This window comes from Lissotriton vulgaris, chromosome 4_1 (genome assembly GCF_964263255.1).
Source record: "Lissotriton vulgaris chromosome 4_1, aLisVul1.2, whole genome shotgun sequence".
Taxonomy (NCBI): domain Eukaryota; kingdom Metazoa; phylum Chordata; class Amphibia; order Caudata; family Salamandridae; genus Lissotriton; species Lissotriton vulgaris.
The window spans coordinates 1,680,839,244-1,680,859,835 of NC_141691.1; the positions used below are offsets into that span (position 1 = coordinate 1,680,839,244).

The window sequence follows — 20,592 nt, forward strand, 5'->3', positions numbered from 1 at the left end:
GTTGTCCATTCTTGCAATTGGTGTTAAGGTATCACGAAGATTGAAGAATAGACTGTTTAACATTATGTCCATCACCACTTTTGTATGACTTTATACAAACGTCACTCTATTGTATATGTACAATTCAAGACAAAACGTGAATGGCGAAGTAGAGTAACAAATGGAAAGACATCTATAATTAGAAACTATCATGTTTTTGCTAGAATAAAGCACTGCAATGATGCAACACTGAGTTTTATCTGCAGTTACAAGACTTGTAATGTGTTTTCTCAGGTATTCAAGGCATTGTAGATGCCTATCGAATTTGCCTTCCCCAGGTGAAGTTATATGGCCCCACCAACTTTTCTCCAATTATTAACCACGTGGCTAAGTTTGCTGCAGCAGCAACCCAACAGCAAACCGCTTCTGTAAGTATGTTTCCTAGTGTTTGTTTTGTATGGCATGGAACAGTTTTACAGTAGCATATCATGTTGCAGTTCATTTAATCACCCCCACTTTCGACTAAAGAACTCCACGATCACTCTTTACGAGATTTGGGGTATTTCCAATTTAGGTAGAAACAGACGTTTCCTCCCAGATAAACACTGAGTTATGCAGAAAAACCGTTCTCAACAATGTTCTACCCTCTATAGATGTCTTCAGAATTCTCCATTTGCTCCCAATTTCTGGGTACAGACCTTGCAATAGTTTAGTAATGCTGCTCCCCAAGAATGCGAATTTGCCTAGCCTTGGTGCTGGTAAGTTCCAATTCTATTAAGGACTCGGAGGCGAGGATTATGCCATTCTTTCATCGCTTTATTCTCTACAGCAGCAAGAAAAAAAAACACAACTACTTTTCCCTTGAACATTTGGGGAAAAAAATAAAGTCAAACATGAGTCCTATTACAGTGTCCATGCACAGGTGTCTCCCATCATGCTCCACTGTACTTGTCTCCTCCTCTTTCTTCGCGCGAAGCCAGAACATCCGTCCACTCACGCATCCTGTTTAGAATTATCTGCTCCTGCAAAAGAACACGCCATCAGATCCATTATATACCAATAGAACGTCAGCTGTAAAACAGGAAGAGCAGTACACCGCAGAGCCATAAGCGCACATTCGAAAAGGAACATAAACGCTTTACTTACATTGCATACGGGGAGGGTACACTTCCATGAAGTCACTGGGAGGGATAATCCTCGCCTCCGAGTCCTTAATAGAATTGGAACTTACCAGCACCAAGGCTAGGCAAATTCGCATTCTATGTCAGGACCGGAGGCTTCGGATTATGTCAGTTCAAAGCTTATCGACCACCAATCTGGCCACATCAATAACTGGCTTGAAATAGAACCTCTTGAACGTGGAGTCCGAGGACCAATCGGCCGCTCTCATCAGATCCTCCAACCGAGCCCCAAGGGCAAAAGCTTTAGACGCCATGGCACCTCGCGTAGAGTGAGCCCCAAACTGTTTAGTATCAATCCCCGCCTCCTGCATGACCCAACGCACCCAACGGGCGATCGTCGGTGAAGTAGCTGCCTTAAACGGTTTACGCAGGGCAATAAGCAGCTGCCGCTCACCCGGAGGGCGAGTATCTTCAGTCATATCCTCATAAGCACGGAGGCACTGTACTACGCACAGCTTAGGGGAGTCCTGAAAAGCCGGATACGAAATGACCCTAGTATGCGTTTTGGTCCGTCTGCTGACGGTAAAAGAAACTCCTTCAGGAGAAAAAAAAACTGGCCGTTATATCCAACGCTCGCACGTCCGAGACACGCCTGCAGGACACCAGGCACAGCAACATGGCCAACTTAGCCGTCAACTCCTTACGCGATAAAAACCTGTTCGGTTGCCAGGAAAGGAACAAATTCAGCACTTTGTTCACATCCCACAGGGCGGAATACCGAGGCTCCGGCGGCAAGGCAAGCCGTATACCCCGTAAGAGCCTACAGACTAAGGGGTGTTCGCCAACCGGGGACCCCTGAACCAGGTCGTGCCCGCAGACACCGCCGACCGGAAAGTATTGATCGATCGATAGGCCAGGCCCTGATCAGACAGTTCCGCCAGGAAATTCAAGACACGCACTACAGGTGCCCCCACGGGATCCAAACCCCGTCGCACACACCAACGGCTCCACCGGAGCCAAGCCGATCGGTAGCGTTTGGTCGTGCTGTCGGCCCAAGCCTTGGAGAGCAAGTCCTCTGCTGTTCTCGAAAGGCCAGGCAACGTCCAGCATCGCCGGAGAGCCTCCACGCCATCAGGCGCAACGAGCCCTCCAGGACTAACCTGTGGGGCGCTCCCTCCGGATTCAGTAGAATGTGGGGAGACTGGGGGGAGTAGGATCGGAAAATCCCAAGAAAGTTCCAGAAGAACCGGAAACCAAACTTGCGACCTCCACCATGGAGTGATCATCACCACCTGTGCCGACTGGCGGCGCAATAACGCTGACACCCGCGTTATCATTGAGAACGGTGGAAACGCATAACCCTGTACTCCCGACCAGTCTTGGAGGAACGCATCCGTCGCCTCCGCCAGAGGGTCGGGGCGCCAGCTGAAATACCGCGGGAGCTGGTGGTCCAAGCGGGACGCGAAGAGGTCCACTGAAAACGGACCCCAACGGTCCGAGAGCTCTGCAAACAGGGTAGGGTCCAGCTTCCAAACGATGGCGTCCAGGATATTCCTCGAGTGCCAATCGGCCACCTCGTTCTGACGACCCGGCAAATATTCCGCCATAACCGACACCTGGCGGTCCAGACAAAAGAGCCAGAAGTCCCTGGCCAGGTCCGCCAACATCTTGGACCTGGTACCGCCCAGGTGAATGATGTAACGGACCGCCGACACGTTGTCCATCCTGAGAAGGACGCAGGATTGCACTCTGTCCTTGGTCCAACATTGCACTGCGAAGGAGCCCGCTAGCAACTCCAAGCAGTTGATATGCAAGGACTGCTCGAGAGCAGACCAGGCGCCGCCCGCGGAGAAGTCTCCGCACCTCGCCCCCCAGCCGGAACGGCTGGCGTCCGACTCTATCACGATATCTGGGGCGGAAACGAAAATCGCACGGCCATTCCAGACCTCCATGTGCGTAAGCCACCACTGCATTTCGTCCCTCACGTCCTCCGACAAGGGAATCAGCTGAGAGCACGTCAGTCCCCTCCGCAGGTGGTACGCCTTCAAGCGCTGCATAGCGCGGTAATGAAGGGGTCCCGGGAAGATAGCCTGGATCGAAGAGGACAACAGGCCCACTAGCCTCGCCAGATGGCGCAAGGAAATCAACCGCTTCGCTAGGGTTTGACGCATCTCGTGCCTGATCCGCGCCATCTTCCTGGCCGGCAGGCTCAAGGTGGCCGCCACCGAGTCTATGGTGAAGCCGAGGAACGTAGCGCACTGCATGGGAACCAAGAGAGACTTCTTCTCGTTGATCACGAACCCTAGGCCTTGTAAAAGGTTGACCGCAGACTGCAACTGTGACCGCAGCCTCTCGGGGCACTGGTCCATGAGCAGCATGTCGTCTAGGTACACTATCATTCTGACCCCTTGAGCCCGCAAGGCCTCCACCACTGGTCGCAACACCTTTGTGAAGCACCACGGTGCTGAGGAGAGCCCGAAAGGAAGAGTGGTGAACTCGTAAACCTGACCGTCCCACCTGAACTGGAGGAAACGCCGATGAGGGGGAAAAATGGGAATCGTTAAGTAAGCGTCTTTCAAGTCTAGCCTGACCATCCAGTCGGACTGTCGCAAGACATCGCGCAGGAGATGTATCCCTTCCATTTTGAAACGCCGATACACCAACCACTCGTTGAACTCCTTCAAATTTATCACGGGCGACTGCCCCCATCGACCTTGTCTACCAAGAAAAGATTGCTTATGAAACCTGAGGGGTGCTCGCAAGCGCAACAAATCGCCCCTTTTTAGAGGAGGGCAGCAACCTCTTCGCTCACCAAAGCCGCATCGCGCTGGGAAAAGGTAATGGGGCGAGGACGCTGTAGCTGACACGGACGGCCATGGAACTCCATTTGGAAGCCCTGAACCGTCTGCAGCACCCAAGCATCGCTGGTAAGGGAGGCCCATGCAGGAAAAAACTGCGCCAAACGCCTCCCCACTCTCAAACTCGCGGAAGGCAGTACACTCACCTCGGCCACCGCCTTGCTGTTGGCCACGCTGACCTCCACGACCTCCGAACTTCTGCCCTCTTGTGGGGTAGAAATTGTTGAACCTGGCCTTGTCCTGATACTGGCCACGTCCGGAGCCTTGACCTCGATCAGAGCTGGCGCCCCGGCCGAACGAGCGGCCCCTGCCTCGTCCGGCCTTGTCGAAAACACGAGGCGCGAAGACCTTTTTAATATTGGACTGGGCAAGATCCAGGGACGTGAAGGTGGCCACAAACTTTCCCAATTCTTTGATGAACGGGTCACCGAACAAACCCCCTTGGGCCACTGCACCTGCCTCCGACGAGGCGAGGTCGCCCAGCTTGGGATCCACCTTAATAAGCAGGGAGCGCCTCCGCTCCGTAGAGAGGGCGCAGTTGGCGTTGCCAAGGAAAATGAAGGCCCTCTGGGCCCAGTTGGAGAGAACCTCCGGGGAAATCGTGTCGCCCGACACCTTGGCCTCCTCCGCCATATCCAGGATCTTGGTAAGGGGCCCGACAGCATCCAAAAGCTTGTCCTGGCAAGTGCGCCAGGACATGTCGATACCCTTTCGAGGGTCCTTGACAAATTTCTGAAGAAAGGTCGCCATTTTCGGATCGATGTCCGGTGTCATGGCCACCTTGCCCTCCAACGACAGGCATCTCCTAGCATCCTTGTCCACCGGCTTCCGCAGCCTATTAGCGACGTACTGGGCCACCTTGTCACACGGGACCCACTCTGATGAACGGGGGTGGACGATGTCGTCCGGGTCCAGCATGTCCGACGGACCTGCGGCGGATGAGGGCTGAGAAGGTAGCCACGACCTGGAAGAACAGGCCTCCTCCGAGTCCGGAGAGTCGTCGTCGTCGTCGCGCTGCGGGTCCGGAGACATCGCGGGGGGAGAAAGCGGTGGAACCTCCGAGGGAAGAGGAGCGGAAGGCTGCGCGTCCTCCAGGGCCTTGAAGGCACTCTTCACTCTGGCAAAAGCCGCCGAATCAACCCCCTCAGTGTAAGGCTTCTTGGGAGGAGGCGGGGTAGGGGACGAATCCGGCCCAGAGGCCGGGACCGGCGCCGGAAGCAAGGCGGCAAACTTGGCATAGGCCTCGTCCAGGCGTGCCGAAAGACGTTGTTCCAGGGGGACCATGGCCTGGTCCACCGCGCGATAGATTGAGTCGTCGACCGCCTGGTAGAAGTCATCGTCCAACGGGACATAGTTCAGGGGGTCTTCCTCCGGATAGGTGTCAGCGTTCCCCTGCATAGCGAGGTAAATTAGGCTCTAGCAACGGGAACGGCAGACAAGACCAATGAACCTCCTCAGGGCACTCTATAGTCTGGGGAGTCCCAGCGATATGGGTGGCCAGAGGCGCACAATGAACGGGCAAAGCCCTGGAAACGCTGCAGCCCACAGAGTCTCGGGGCGCCTCCTGGCAAAGCGTTCCCACAGCACAATTACGACCCCGTAGGGTGTTCGTCAAAAAGTACAACCCAAAGGGCGTCCAGAAGAAATGGGAAACCTAATTGCGACCCCGCAGGGTGTCAGAGCCGGGAGGCTAGGCACGGGTCCGCTGGTGACCGGAGCGCGCCAGAACACTCTAGAAGCTTCTTGGAGCGTCCCTTCAGCAAACGAGACACCGGCCCCTGGTGGCCGCGCCACCACACCGCACACTACTGGGCAAAGATCGCGTAAGGAGCGCACTAGGCGTCCCGCGACCAATCAAGGGAATCTGTGGAGAAAGAACAGAAACCCGACACCCGGCCCAAAGGCCAAAGGCACCACACAGAAACCCAAAACCCAGGAGAGAAGGAAAAAACCAACTTAACTTGCTGCGAGCAGCGAAGAAAGAGGAGACAAGTACAGTGGAGCATGATGGGAGACACCTGTGCATGGACACTGTAATAGGACTCATGTTTGACTTTATTTTTTTCCCCAAATGTTCATGGGAAAAGTAGTTTTTTCTTGCTGCTGTAGAGAATAAAGCGATGAAAGAATGGCATAATCCGAAGCCTCCGGTCCTGACATAGAATTGCCATATCCCACAGTGTTGCAGGTGAAACATTACTGATACGGTTTACCGACCCATCACATAATAAGGGTCATATTTTTTAAAGAATAGCCCTATAGAAGTTATGTGTAGATATTTGCCTGATGATCTGTGCACTGTACAAAAAGCTTCAACGAAGTCCCCTCCTGGAACGACAGCCAGGATAGGTGTTCCATTATCCGGAAATAAATAGTTTCAGCACTACAGACCAAATGCAGGTTGCATCAGCTAATACTTGAAACAAAAGAATACAAGGAGTGTTTTGATCTTACTCGACATGCAGTGTTCTTATTTGTTCCCAGATATCCCATTATTACAGCAACCGTTTGATAGGCTGAGCCTGGAGACGGAGGGAATGATGACCAAAGTGCCGGAATTGCCCCTCATTAATCCTATAAAGCAATGGCAAACCACGAGTAAAGACATAAAATACAACATTTCACTGAATGAAGGGAATATTAAAGGAACCATTAGATGTAATACCTAAACCTCTTGCCACATTGTGTCATTGGTAATCTATAAGATGATTGGAAAGAAAAGAAGACAAAATACAAACAAATGTAAAAGCCTGAGTAGACCGCACCGTAGACTATGAAAAGATTTGTCATTTTTAGGTCTCGCCTGTCAATGCGCATGCGCATTGAGCTTGCAAGACTATGGGGGCTTAAACAGACTTTAACCAACTTGCAAGTCGATGGCGATTTTCTTGCAGTGCCCGTGAAATTCAAGCTCAATGCGCATGCGCATTGACATTAAAAGCGCGTGCACATGCCCCCAGCTGCCTGCCTTGCATGTCTTTTCCCTCAGCCGCACTCCTCCCACACCTCCGCTCCGCCCCCTCCCCTGCCTGCCGTGTCGCATTTCTTCAGGGCACCTCCCCTCATCAGTTCCCCAGCAGCATCTGTTCCCCAGCCTGCCCGGAGAGCAGCTCTTCCTGCTCCGCCCTCTCCCCACTCTCTCTCCCCTCACGACGCTCCTCCCGCTCCCTCCCCACTCTCTCTCTCTCCCAGCACTCTAGCACTGCTTGTCTTCCGTGAAACTGTCTGTTCTGCCTCGAGCGGAAGGAGGCTCAAGACGCAGCTTGCCTCTTGTGTCATACACCTATGCATCACCGCTTACAGTGCGGAGTGCGGCTTCTTTGTTTGCAAGTCGCCTCCAGCACAGCCCCTGCCCAATAGCTTTGAGTCTCTCCTACCCATCTGTTGGCGGAAGCCTCTGCTCTCCAAACCGATTCCTCTCACAGAACGGGGCATGTTTCCGAGGGCGCCCATAACAAGGATGCTCCGCCAGCAGCTCTTCCCCTCCCCACTCTCTCTCCCAGCACACCTCCCCCTCGCTCCGCCCCTTGCTCTCCGTCCCCTGCCTCCCCAGCCGCCAGCATTCCACACTGACACAGCCTGCCGAGAGCAGCTCTTCCTGCTCCGCCCTCTCCCCTCTCTCTCCCCTCACGACGCTCTTCCCGCTCAGCCCCCTCCCCCCCAGCACTCTAGCATACAGCACGGAATTCAGGCATCAGCTGGACATGCGGAAAATTGCCCAGATTCTTATAGCGCAACTTGTAGAGATTGCATAAACTGCTCGGTAAAGAAAGAAAGTTACACACTATTTTGTTCTGCAGCTCTTTCCGCTCCGCCCCTTGCTCTCCGCCACCTGCCTCCCCAGCCGCCAGCACCTCCCCTCATCCGTTCCCCAGCAGCATCTGTTCCCCAGCCTGCCGACTCTTAGTCGATCAGCCTATAATCCACTTTACAGCAACACATCGCCCATAACAAGGATGCTCCGCCAGCAGCTCTTCCCCTCCCCACTCTCTCTCCCAGCACACCTCCCCCCGCCCCTTGTTTAAAGCTTGAAAATACATCCCGCCTCTCCTCCCCCTTCCTTCCCTCCCCCCGGCTTCTTCCCACCCTCCTCCCTTTGCCTGAGGACATCACGAGAGCAGCTAACCCTCCTCCAGGAGCCAGATGATGAGGGAGGAGACGCACAACTGCGGACCTCTCCTGCTGGCACACGAACAACGTCACCTTCTTCACTCTTCAGCACACCAGCCATATTTTTGGGGGACTAGCCAGAGTTGTTAAAGTTGAGCTATATGTACTGTGAAGCCAATGCAGACAGCGGCAAAGTGGCTTTGAACGAAACTCAAAACAAGTCACTCTCACTAGGGTCCGCAAGGCTTTAATGTCGAGAAAGAGTGCACGCTCTAAGAGCTGAAAAAATGGGACAACGTTCGCGTTCACTCAAATTCTGTGATGCTTCTATCCACAGCTCGAAAAGTTATTTATAAAGAAAGAGACAACTCTCACTTTCCTCTCGTTCCCGCCAGCTGTCACCTCCACATTCCATATCCTCCGTACTTTTACTTTTGAATCATTATGTTGCCCTCCTTCTCCGTAACTCATTCTTTCTCCCGACTTTTCTTCCCTTTACTCCTTTGTTATCTACTCCCAACGTACTTCTCTCTTCTAATTTCAATTAATAGGTCGAGCCTGGTCAGCCCATGCACTGCTATGCAAGGTGTGCTGTTTTGGAGTATGGACTTGAAGCCCTGCCCACTCTCTCCCCACCACCACATCCACCACCACCACCACATCCACCACCACCGCATCCACCACCACATCCACCACCGCCACATCCACCACATCCACCACCGCCACATCCACCACATCCACCACCGCCACATCCACCACCACCACATCCACCACCACCACCACATCCACCACCACCACCACATCCACCACCACCACCACATCCACCATCACCACCACTTCACCACCGCATCCACCACCACCACATCCACCATCACATCCACATCCACCGCCGCATCCACCACCGCATCCACATCCACCGCCGCATCCACCACCGCATCCACCACCACATCCACCACCACCACATCCACCACCGCCACATCCACCACCGCCACATCCACCACCACCACATCCACCACCGCCACATCCACCACCACATCCACCGCATCCACATCCACCACCACATCCACCACCTCATCCACCACCGCATCCACCACCACCACATCCACCACCGCATCCACCACCAGCACATCCACCAGCACATCCGCCACCTCATCCACCACCGCATTCCACCACCACCACATCCACCGCATCCACATCCACCACCACATCCACCACCACATCCACCACCACCACCACATCCACCACCACCACATCCACCAGCACATCCGCCACCTCATCCACCACCGCATCCACCAACACTTTCACCACATCCACAACCACCACATCATCACCACCACATCCACCCCCACCCCCACATCCACCCCCACATCCACCCCCACATCCACCACCACATCCACCACCACATCCACATCCACCACCACCATATCCCCCAGATCCACCACCACCACATCTATATGTGTTTTTGCGCTGTGTGTGTGTAGGTGCAAATGCAATGTTCTTGGATTTTGGTCACAATAAAATACACTGAACATAATCTTCACAAAAGTTATTTACAAACGTTTAAGCTATTGCCATTATAAATTAAATAAATTATTTAAGTATTAATTATTTACAAAAATTAAAAGCCATTGTTATTTGTAATAAGAATACATCTAAGTCATGGAAATACAAAACATGTTGCATTACAAATGCTATAGGTGTCACATTTGCAAAAGTTAAAAGTATTGGCATTGTAAATGACAAAGCTATTAATTTCGCTATTTTCAAAAACAATACATAAAAAAAACATTTACAAGACCAATAGCTCCAACTTTTCTAATGCGAGACTTATTGCATTTCCAATGCTTGTTATTTTATGCTCTCATTAACAGAGCTGATAAGTGCTACTGTGCTTATATGCATCTCTCAGGAGGGAACAGGTACCAGGTGAGGGGAGTGAATGTAAAGGAGAATTTACTGACCTACCTCAGAGAGGTTTGTGAAACTTGTTTAAGCAACTTAGGTAGCTCAGGGGTATCCAGTCCAAAAAAGGCAATGCAATGTATACCTGTAGGAGAGTAGGGTCTGCTATCCTATGGTCACCCCAAATTTTTGCTTTTTGCTTCACTGGTTTCTGACTTAATGTGGCTGTGGGCCTGCTAATCAGACCCACAGCCTGCTGTTCTCTCTCTAAATTGATGCCAATGCACTTTAGGTGTATTACGAATTGGAACTGGTTCACCTTATGAGCCCCTGTAATAGTGCACCCTAGGTGCCCAGGGCATAGGTGTATCCAAGGCCTACCAGGGGCTGCAGCACGTATTGTGCCACCCCTGGCCTGGCCTCCATCTTTGACACAACTGGCTGATCACTCAGCTGGGGTAAGTCGGTGTAACCACCTCTTACTTAGGTACAGTATGTCTGTGCCTAACCCTAAACTGGACACATATGTTCCTATCAGCCACTCCTATGGAAGGCCTCATCAATCCTGGAGGCAGAGTGCTTGGAAATATGTGAGATGGTGCTCTGGCATGAGCTGAGCCTGTCTGCAGCTGTCGGGAACAACTCCCTAAGCTGTTCCGGGATATTGCCATACCATATACTCTTAAGTGCATTATAATCCTCGCGGTTAAATGCTATCTTTGGTTTGGCTTTATCAAAACATGTCGAGTAAGGTGTCATACGAATTGGAATACTATCCCCTCGCCAATTCTGGCGACGGGGATAGCATTCCACCCTTCTAGAGGGACACGACATGTGCGTAGCCTTAACCCCGGTTAAAGTTAAACAGAGCCTCAGCTTCACAAAATGGACGCTGCCACCACAGACACAAGTCTGGCCTCCTGCTGCTGACCGAAACTCGGCAGATGGTGGCCTGGACAAAGGGTTTCCTGCCTTGGGAGGTGCGAGCACCACCCCAGACAGGATTTTGTGTATTAGGTAGGACAGGGCTGAAAAGAATCAGACATGCCCGGGGCACACAAGGTGTCCCCGTGCATAGGCCAGTCCAAACCGGTTCTGGGGCCTTCCAGCCCCAGTCCTGGCGCGGAGCTGGACAAAGGAAAGGGGGTGTAACCGCCCCCCTTCCTGGTTCCTCCCAGAGGAGGGACCTAGTAGGTGATCCACCCCCTAGATTGGAATAAGAGGGGGAGCAGTGCCATTGCACAGCAGATCATCCCGAAATCAACTTAAAACTAAGAAGAAGACTGGACTTCGACATTCTGCTGCACAGAAGACTGAAGAAGAATCTCCCTTGTGGCCAAGGAGTGACCACCCTGTGAACACAGGCACCAACCAGCAACTCGACGTCTGCTTTGCCGCCGCCTCCCGCCGGAGCCCGAGCCCAGAGCCCGACAAGAACCAGATTCCCAGACCTCTCAGAGCCCGATCCACAGTCCCTGCAAAGAAGGGACCCGTGGAGGCACCGAGTGACGTGGGACCGGACCTCTTGGAAGACACTCGTAAAGCTGACTGCGCAGCTTCTGAGGCATCCTCGACGTTGTGCTTTGGGGACTGAGAACCCCCACCACCGAGCAGCCCTTGCACCGAAGATCAGCCCCCCAGCATCTCCACGATCTGCGTGGGGCCCTTTTGCACTGTGCCACTCGACGCGCCATCCCGGCCACTAGCCACGCGGCCAGCGGCCATCTTGGCGACGAACCCGAAGATTTAAACAGCAGGTCTGGTTGCTCCAGACCTACCCAAGCTCCTGTGAAAAGGAGCACTCACTCTGACCTTGTTGGTCCGAGTGAACAGCATCTTTCAACTTCTGCGTGGCTTGCATTTGCCAAGGCCTGTTTGCTCCGATCAGGTCGCCGACACCGCCAACAGCGAGAAGCCTACGTGGGACAGCTCGTGACCGACTCCTGGACGTCCTCGACCCCGGGTATCCACGTGGCTGCAGAAAGAAGCTACCCGACAACGCCTGTTTGCACCCGACATCGCCTGGTTCCAATCTGGTTCCACGGTAGTCACTGGCTAGTGACTTTGAACACTGTCCCCTCTGCTTTCAGGTCTTCAACTCTTCAGATCCACCCTTGGATCCACCGGAACTCTTCTCATCGAGCCGCCTGCAGCATCTTCAGCTCCAAGCACCATCGACCAGCGTGACGAAACCCGACACATCTTCGACCCTGTGCACCCGCTTCCTGTGGGTGAGGTAACTCAGCTCCGCCGGTGCTCCTGCACTGGTACACATCCCAAGGGCCTGTGTTTTAAGTTTCAGCTCCGTAGGTCACTCGGAAGGTTCCTAACTTTCTAACTTTGTGCTTTTTACGCACCATAGACTTTGTATTGAGAAGTGCGTGCACTTTGGACACTGCACCCGAGTCCCGTGGGCCTTTCCCGACTTAGCTAACTCCAGTCTCGAATAGCTCCAGCGATTCCCAAGGCCCTAGGCCTCTTCACTTTCCTCCTGGTATCCCTTATACCACTTATTTAGTATATGGTTTAGGTGGCCCCTAGGGCTCATCCATATTGTGCAACTTTTGTGTATTTTAAACTGTCTTGTGATTTTACGCTTGTGCTTCTGTGCTCATAAAGAGTCCAGGGGATTTTAATAGTTAATAAATCAATATATATTTTCAATATATATCTGTGTGGTGTCCCTTTCATTTGGTATTCAAGGGGGTTGTGTATGGTATAACAGCTGGCTTCACATGCCTTTCAGAGTTTAGCCTAAGACTGCTTTGTCCACGTTACCACTAGGATAACTGGTCTACAAGGTTGAATTACAACCATCATCATAAGGGTTGCTTGGCATGGTACAAAGTGATCACTAGAACTAGTGAGCATTATATACCAGGCCAACTTCTCACATTGGTGAGCAGCGGATTGGGATCTGAGCTTGCTGTTGTTTTACCATTACAATCTTTGAGATTATCATTTGAAAGATCATACAGGTACCTGCTAGGTACATATAAAACAAGACTAGTATACTTAAGTTCTACTGAACTTAGTTGTTGTAGAGCAAAGGGAGTAGCACACCCTAGCTACAACTACTAGATAGGTTTAGTAGGTAAACACCAGTGTAGGTAGATTGCAACACATCCACCCACACTAGAGCAATGTCTGGAACAGAGGGGTCCAGTGGACTTACTCCTGTTGAGAGTGACCCTCCAAGGGCACCATCCCAGTTTGCTATTTTTCCCTTTAAGGAATTAAGACAGCTTTGTGTCTTAAGGGGTCTGAAGACAGGGCCTACCCCTACTACAGACCACCTAAGAGAGCTCTTGGATCAGTCTGAGGCTCTAAAGACCTCTAAAGCAAACCCCACAGGGAATGCTGAAGGAGGCCATCCTTCAGAAGATGACACTGTAGACCCCCCTGCCCCTATCATCCTAGTAGATGAGGAAGCCTCCACCACTGGAGCTCCTCAGGTAGATGAAGAGGAAGAAGAAGAAGAGGAGGAGGAGGTGGAAAGCAGTGAGTCAGATGATGACAGAGATAGTCAGGTGCTGGTCAGTAGACTGAACCAGGCTAACTTAAGTCAACTTGGGAATGAATCAGGTAACAACCCATTCAGACCCTCAGGTGGACTTAACCAGGGCCATAGGAGGAGAAGGCATCACTCAGGTGAATCCAATACCTCCCATGTCTCTAGAGGCTCTCATGGTCACTCCAGAAAGGAGATGACTAGCCCTCAGAGAAGGGAACATGAGGCCAAGATGAGAGAGGCTGAGCTTAGGATCCAGAGGCAAGAGTTAGAGGTTGCCCTGGCTAAGGAGAAACTTGCTAGAGCAAGACAGCCTAGAGAGAGTGGGGTAATAGAACCCACTGGTGGCAGCAATATCCACAAGGATAAAGACAGGTCTTTTGATAATAGAAACCTGAGTAAGATTGTGCCCCCCTACAAAGCTGGGGATGACATCCATAAATGGATTACTGCAATGGAGAGAGCCTGCAGAGTACAGCAGATCCCTCAGGAGCAGTGGGCAGCAATCTTGTGGCTCTCCTTTGAAGGTAGAGGCCGAGACAGACTCCTCACAGTTAGTGATGGGGATTCTAGAAACTACCTGGTCCTGAAGAGTGCTCTGATTGATGGGTTAGGCTTAACCACTGAACAGTACAGGTTAATGTTCAGAGATACCCAGAAGACACAGACTCAGGACTGGTCTGAATTTGTTGAGTGTGCCACTAAGGCTCTGGAGGGATGGTTGCTGGGAAGCAAGGTTACAGACTATGAAGGATTGTATAATTTGCTGATGAGAGAACAAATTTTAAATAATTGTCAGAACCAGCAGTTGCATCAACATTTGGTTGACTCAGATTTGACCTCTCCCCAAGAATTGGGAAAGAGGGCAGATAAATGGGTAAGAACCAGAGTTAAGCAAAAGAACCAGAACCAGAACCAGGGTGGTGACCAGAAGAAAACAGACCAGAAGGGTGGGGAGCAGAAAGCTAAAGACCAGAAGTCTTCAACAGGGCCCCAAACTGAGACAGAGGGTGGGTCCCAAACTTCCAAGAAGAAGAAGAAAGAAGGTCAGAAGAAACCCTGGTGTAAAACTTGTAAGAACACCTCTCACTGGACAAGTGAGTGTAAAAAGGGTGGAGCCCCCAACACTGCAGCCCCTAAGGCACCTGCACCCACTAGTACAGTTAGCAGTGTTGGTCCTCAAGCCAAGGGTTTAGTGGGAATCACTTTGGGAACTGAAGGAGATTCTGACCTAGTCAGAACCCTTACACAGGCTGTTCTGGTTTGTGAAGGGGACATAGATTTGACCCCTGACATAAGTCCCAGTAACCTGGGCAAATACAGACAGACACCTTTGATTAACAACAAAGTGGCTCAAGCTTACAGGGACACATGTGCCAGTGTCACTATGGTGACACCTAACTTTGTGGACCCTGGACAATACATGCCAGGCGATGATTACCTGGTGACCAATGCCAGCAATGTCACTACTACACATAGTGTGGCACTTGTTAACTTTTCCTGGGGAGGGGTAACTGGCCTAAAGAAAGTTGTGGTTAGTGCTGATCTCCCAGTAGAATGTTTGTTGGGCAATGACCTGGAGAACTCTCTATGGTCAGAAGTTGAGTACAGGACTCATGCAGAGATGTTAGGGATATCATCACATGTCCTTGCTGTGACCAGGTCACAGGCCAAAAAGTGCCTCTCTGAACCTCAGGTCTTGGATCCTGGAACAATGGACCAAGTACCTCCCAAGAAGAAGAACAGGAGGGTTAAGGCTGTGCCTTCCCAACTGCCTACAAGTGAGGATCAGGCTTCACAGGAAACTGATCTAGAGACCCCTGAAGGAACTGTCCCTGAAGAACTTGAACCTGATCAGGTTGAGTTTCTGGGGACAGGGGGACCTTCTAGGGCAGACTTGGGGCAGGCTCAGTTAACCTGTCCTTCTCTTGAACCCCTCAGACAGCAGGCTGCTGCTGAGGCTGCTGGGAATGCTCAAGGTGCCCATAAAGTATATTGGGACGATGGACTCCTTTATTCAGAGGCTAGAGACCCCAAGCCTGGTGCTACCAGGAGGTTGGTTATACCTCTGCAATTTAGGGGCTTCCTACTCACCTTGGCCCATGATATTCCTTTAGCAGGACACCTAGGCCAGAACAAGACTTGGGACAGGCTTGTCCCTCACTTTCACTGGCCTCACATGTCTGAAGACACCAAGGAGTTTTGTCGCTCCTGTGAAACCTGCCAAGCCAGTGGTAAAGCAGGTGGAACAACCAAGGCCCCCCTGATCCCACTACCTGTGGTGGGGGTTCCCTTTGAGAGAGTGGGGATTGATATTGTTGGTCCAATGGATCCCCCTACAGCATCTGGGCACAGATTCATACTGGTGGTAGTGGATCATGCCACCAGGTACCCAGAGGCAATTCCCCTTAGGACCACAACAGCTCCTGTTGTGGCCAGGGCCTTACTTGGAGTTTTCTCCAGAGTGGGGTTTCCTAAGGAGGTAATATCCGATAGAGGTACTAACTTCATGTCTGGATATTTGACAGCTATGTGGAAGGAATGTGGTGTAAACTACAAGTTCACCACTCCTTATCACCCACAATGCAATGGGCTTGTTGAGAGATTTAACAAGACCCTAAAGGGCATGATTAAAGGATTACCTGAAAAGCTCAGGCGAAGATGGGACATCCTTCTGCCCTGCCTTTTGTTCGCTTACAGAGAGGTCCCTCAAAAGGGGGTTGGCTTCAGCCCCTTTGAATTGTTGTTTGGGCACCCTGTAAGAGGACCCCTGTGTCTTGTGAAGGAAGGATGGGAGTTACCTCTCAAAAAGCCTAAACAGGACATAGTGGACTATGTACTTGGTCTCCGCTCCAGGATGGCAGAGTACATGGAAAAGGCATCCAAAAACCTTGAGGCTAGCCAAGAATTACAAAAAGCTTGGCATGACCAAAAGGCTGTCCTTGTTGAGTTTCAGCCTGGACAGAAGGTATGGGTGTTGGAGCCAGTGGCCCCAGCAGCACTCCAAGACAAATGGTCTGGACCCCATACAATTCTGGAAAAGAAGGGAGAGGTTACCTACTTGGTGGACCTAGGAACTCCCAGGAGCCCCCACAGGGTGCTCCATGTGAACAGATTGAAGGCATATGTCAGCAGGGCAGACATGGGCTTGCTCATGGCTACAGATGAGGGACAGGAGGAAGAGAGTGACCCTCTCCCAGACCTGCTCACTCAGAACCCTGAGGATGGCTCAGTTGATGGTGTGGCCTTAGGTGGCAGCCTCACTGAACATCAGCAACATGACTGCAGACAAGTTCTACAGGCATACAGGCATATGTTCTCCTTGACCCCCAGTCAGACTAACTGGTGTACCCATGTGGTGGACACTGGTGACAGTCTTCCTGTAAAGAGCAAAATTTACAGGCAACCTGACCACGTCAGGGACTGTATAAAGACTGAGGTGCAAAAGATGCTGGAATTAGGTGTCATTGAGCCTTCAGAGAGCCCCTGGGCTAGCCCAGTGGTTCTGGTCCCCAAACCTCACACCAAAGATGGCAAGAGAGAGATGAGGTTCTGTGTGGATTACAGAGGACTCAATGCTGTCACCAGGACAGATGCACACCCTATTCCAAGGGCAGATGAGCTCATTGACAAGTTGGCTTCTGCCAAATATTTGAGCACATTTGACTTAACAGCTGGCTACTGGCAAATCAGGTTAGCTGAGGAGTCTAAAGCCAAGACAGCATTTTCTACCCCTAGTGGGCATTATCAGTTTGTGGTGATGCCCTTTGGTTTGAAAAATGCACCTGCCACCTTCCAAAGGTTGGTGAACCAAGTCCTCACTGGGTTGGATGACTTTTGTGCAGCTTATCTGGACGATATTGCTGTCTTTAGCTCCACCTGGGAGGATCACCTGATCCACCTGAAGGAAGTGCTTGAGGCTCTGCAGAAGGCAGGCCTCACTATCAAGGCAACAAAGTGCCAGATAGGGCAGAGCAAGGTTGTATACCTGGGCCACCTTGTAGGTGGAGGCCAAGTTCAACCACTGGAGAGTAAGATCCAGACCATCAAGGACTGGTCCCCTCCAACTACCCAGACTCAGGTCAGAGCTTTCTTGGGCCTGACTGGGTACTACAGGAAGTTTGTTAAGAACTATGGGTCCATTGTGACTCCTCTTAATGATCTGACATCCAAGAAGATGCCCAAAAAGGTTCAGTGGACAGAAATCTGTCAAAAGGCATTTGATGACCTGAAGAAGGCCATGTGCTCTGCACCTATCCTGAAGAGTCCTGACTACTCAAGAGAGTTCATTGTCCAAACAGATGCTTCTGAGTTGGGAGTGGGAGCAGTGCTTTCACAGCTTAATGTAGATGGCCAGGACCAGCCCATTGCTTTCATTAGCAGAAGGCTGACCCCCAGAGAGAAACGTTGGTCAGCTATAGAGAGGGAGGCCTTTGCTGTGGTGTGGGCCCTGAAGAAGTTGAGACCATACTTATTTGGCACTCACTTCAAGATTCAGACCGACCATAAGCCCCTCCTATGGCTTAATCAGATGAAGGGTGAAAACCCCAAACTACTCAGGTGGTCCATTTCCCTACAGGGGATGGACTTTACAGTGGAGCACCGCCCAGGGACTGACCATGGCAACGCAGATGGTCTCTCCAGGTACTTCCACTTAGAACATGAAGACACAACTGGTCAAGGTTAGTCTAATGTCCCTGCGTTTGGGGGGGGGTTATGTAGGAGAGTAGGGTCTGCTATCCTATGGTCACCCCAAATTTTTGCTTTTTGCTTCACTGGTTTCTGACTTAATGTGGCTGTGGGCCTGCTAATCAGACCCACAGCCTGCTGTTCTCTCTCTAAATTGATGCCAATGCACTTTAGGTGTATTACGAATTGGAACTGGTTCACCTTATGAGCCCCTGTAATAGTGCACCCTAGGTGCCCAGGGCATAGGTGTATCCAAGGCCTACCAGGGGCTGCAGCACGTATTGTGCCACCCCTGGCCTGGCCTCCATCTTTGACACAACTGGCTGATCACTCAGCTGGGGTAAGTCGGTGTAACCACCTCTTACTTAGGTACAGTATGTCTGTGCCTAACCCTAAACTGGACACATATGTTCCTATCAGCCACTCCTATGGAAGGCCTCATCAATCCTGGAGGCAGAGTGCTTGGAAATATGTGAGATGGTGCTCTGGCATGAGCTGAGCCTGTCTGCAGCTGTCGGGAACAACTCCCTAAGCTGTTCCGGGATATTGCCATACCATATACTCTTAAGTGCATTATAATCCTCGCGGTTAAATGCTATCTTTGGTTTGGCTTTATCAAAACATGTCGAGTAAGGTGTCATACGAATTGGAATACTATCCCCTCGCCAATTCTGGCGACGGGGATAGCATTCCACCCTTCTAGAGGGACACGACATGTGCGTAGCCTTAACCCCGGTTAAAGTTAAACAGAGCCTCAGCTTCACAAAATGGACGCTGCCACCACAGACACAAGTCTGGCCTCCTGCTGCTGACCGAAACTCGGCAGATGGTGGCCTGGACAAAGGGTTTCCTGCCTTGGGAGGTGCGAGCACCACCCCAGACAGGATTTTGTGTATTAGGTAGGACAGGGCTGAAAAGAATCAGACATGCCCGGGGCACACAAGGTGTCCCCGTGCATAGGCCAGTCCAAACCGGTTCTGGGGCCTTCCAGCCCCAGTCCTGGCGCGGAGCTGGACAAAGGAAAGGGGGTGTAACCGCCCCCCTTCCTGGTTCCTCCCAGAGGAGGGACCTAGTAGGTGATCCACCCCCTAGATTGGAATAAGAGGGGGAGCAGTGCCATTGCACAGCAGATCATCCCGAAATCAACTTAAAACTAAGAAGAAGACTGGACTTCGACATTCTGCTGCACAGAAGACTGAAGAAGAATCTCCCTTGTGGCCAAGGAGTGACCACCCTGTGAACACAGGCACCAACCAGCAACTCGACGTCTGCTTTGCCGCCGCCTCCCGCCGGAGCCCGAGCCCAGAGCCCGACAAGAACCAGATTCCCAGACCTCTCAGAGCCCGATCCACAGTCCCTGCAAAGAAGGGACCCGTGGAGGCACCGAGTGACGTGGGACCGGACCTCTTGGAAGACACTCGTAAAGCTGACTGCGCAGCTTCTGAGGCATCCTCGACGTTGTGCTTTGGGGACTGAGAACCCCCACCACCGAGCAGCCCTTGCACCGAAGATCAGCCCCCCAGCATCTCCACGATCTGCGTGGGGCCCTTTTGCACTGTGCCACTCGACGCGCCATCCCGGCCACTAGCCACGCGGCCAGCGGCCATCTTGGCGACGAACCCGAAGATTTAAACAGCAGGTCTGGTTGCTCCAGACCTACCCAAGCTCCTGTGAAAAGGAGCACTCACTCTGACCTTGTTGGTCCGAGTGAACAGCATCTTTCAACTTCTGCGTGGCTTGCATTTGCCAAGGCCTGTTTGCTCCGATCAGGTCGCCGACACCGCCAACAGCGAGAAGCCTACGTGGGACAGCTCGTGACCGACTCCTGGACGTCCTCGACCCCGGGTATCCACGTGGCTGCAGAAAGAAGCTACCCGACAACGCCTGTTTGCACCCGACATCGCCTGGTTCCAATCTGGTTCCACGGTAGTCACTGGCTAGTGACTTTGAACACTGTCCCCTCTGCTTTCAGGTCTTCAACTCTTCAGATCCACCCTTGGATCCACCGGAACTCTTCTCATCGAGCCGCCTGCAGCATCTTCAGCTCCAAGCACCATCGACCAGCGTGACGAAACCCGACACATCTTCGACCCTGTGCACCCGCTTCCTGTGGGTGAGGTAACTCAGCTCCGCCGGTGCTCCTGCACTGGTACACATCCCAAGGGCCTGTGTTTTAAGTTTCAGCTCCGTAGGTCACTCGGAAGGTTCCTAACTTTCTAACTTTGTGCTTTTTACGCACCATAGACTTTGTATTGAGAAGTGCGTGCACTTTGGACACTGCACCCGAGTCCCGTGGGCCTTTCCCGACTTAGCTAACTCCAGTCTCGAATAGCTCCAGCGATTCCCAAGGCCCTAGGCCTCTTCACTTTCCTCCTGGTATCCCTTATACCACTTATTTAGTATATGGTTTAGGTGGCCCCTA

At 51.9% G+C, this 20,592-nt stretch overlaps 1 protein-coding gene across 2 annotated transcripts in view; it reads left to right on the top strand.

Moving 5' to 3' along the window:
• Nucleotides 1-20,592, top strand: part of CPNE3 (copine 3) — a 460,542-nt gene that overhangs the window by 385,285 nt on the left and 54,665 nt on the right. For both annotated transcript variants that reach the window (XM_086965964.1, XM_086965965.1), the window contains exon 14: nucleotides 274-407. In XM_086965964.1, the coding sequence (XP_086822090.1) occupies nucleotides 274-407 (134 nt within the window). The remainder of the gene's footprint in view (nucleotides 1-273; nucleotides 408-20,592) is intronic.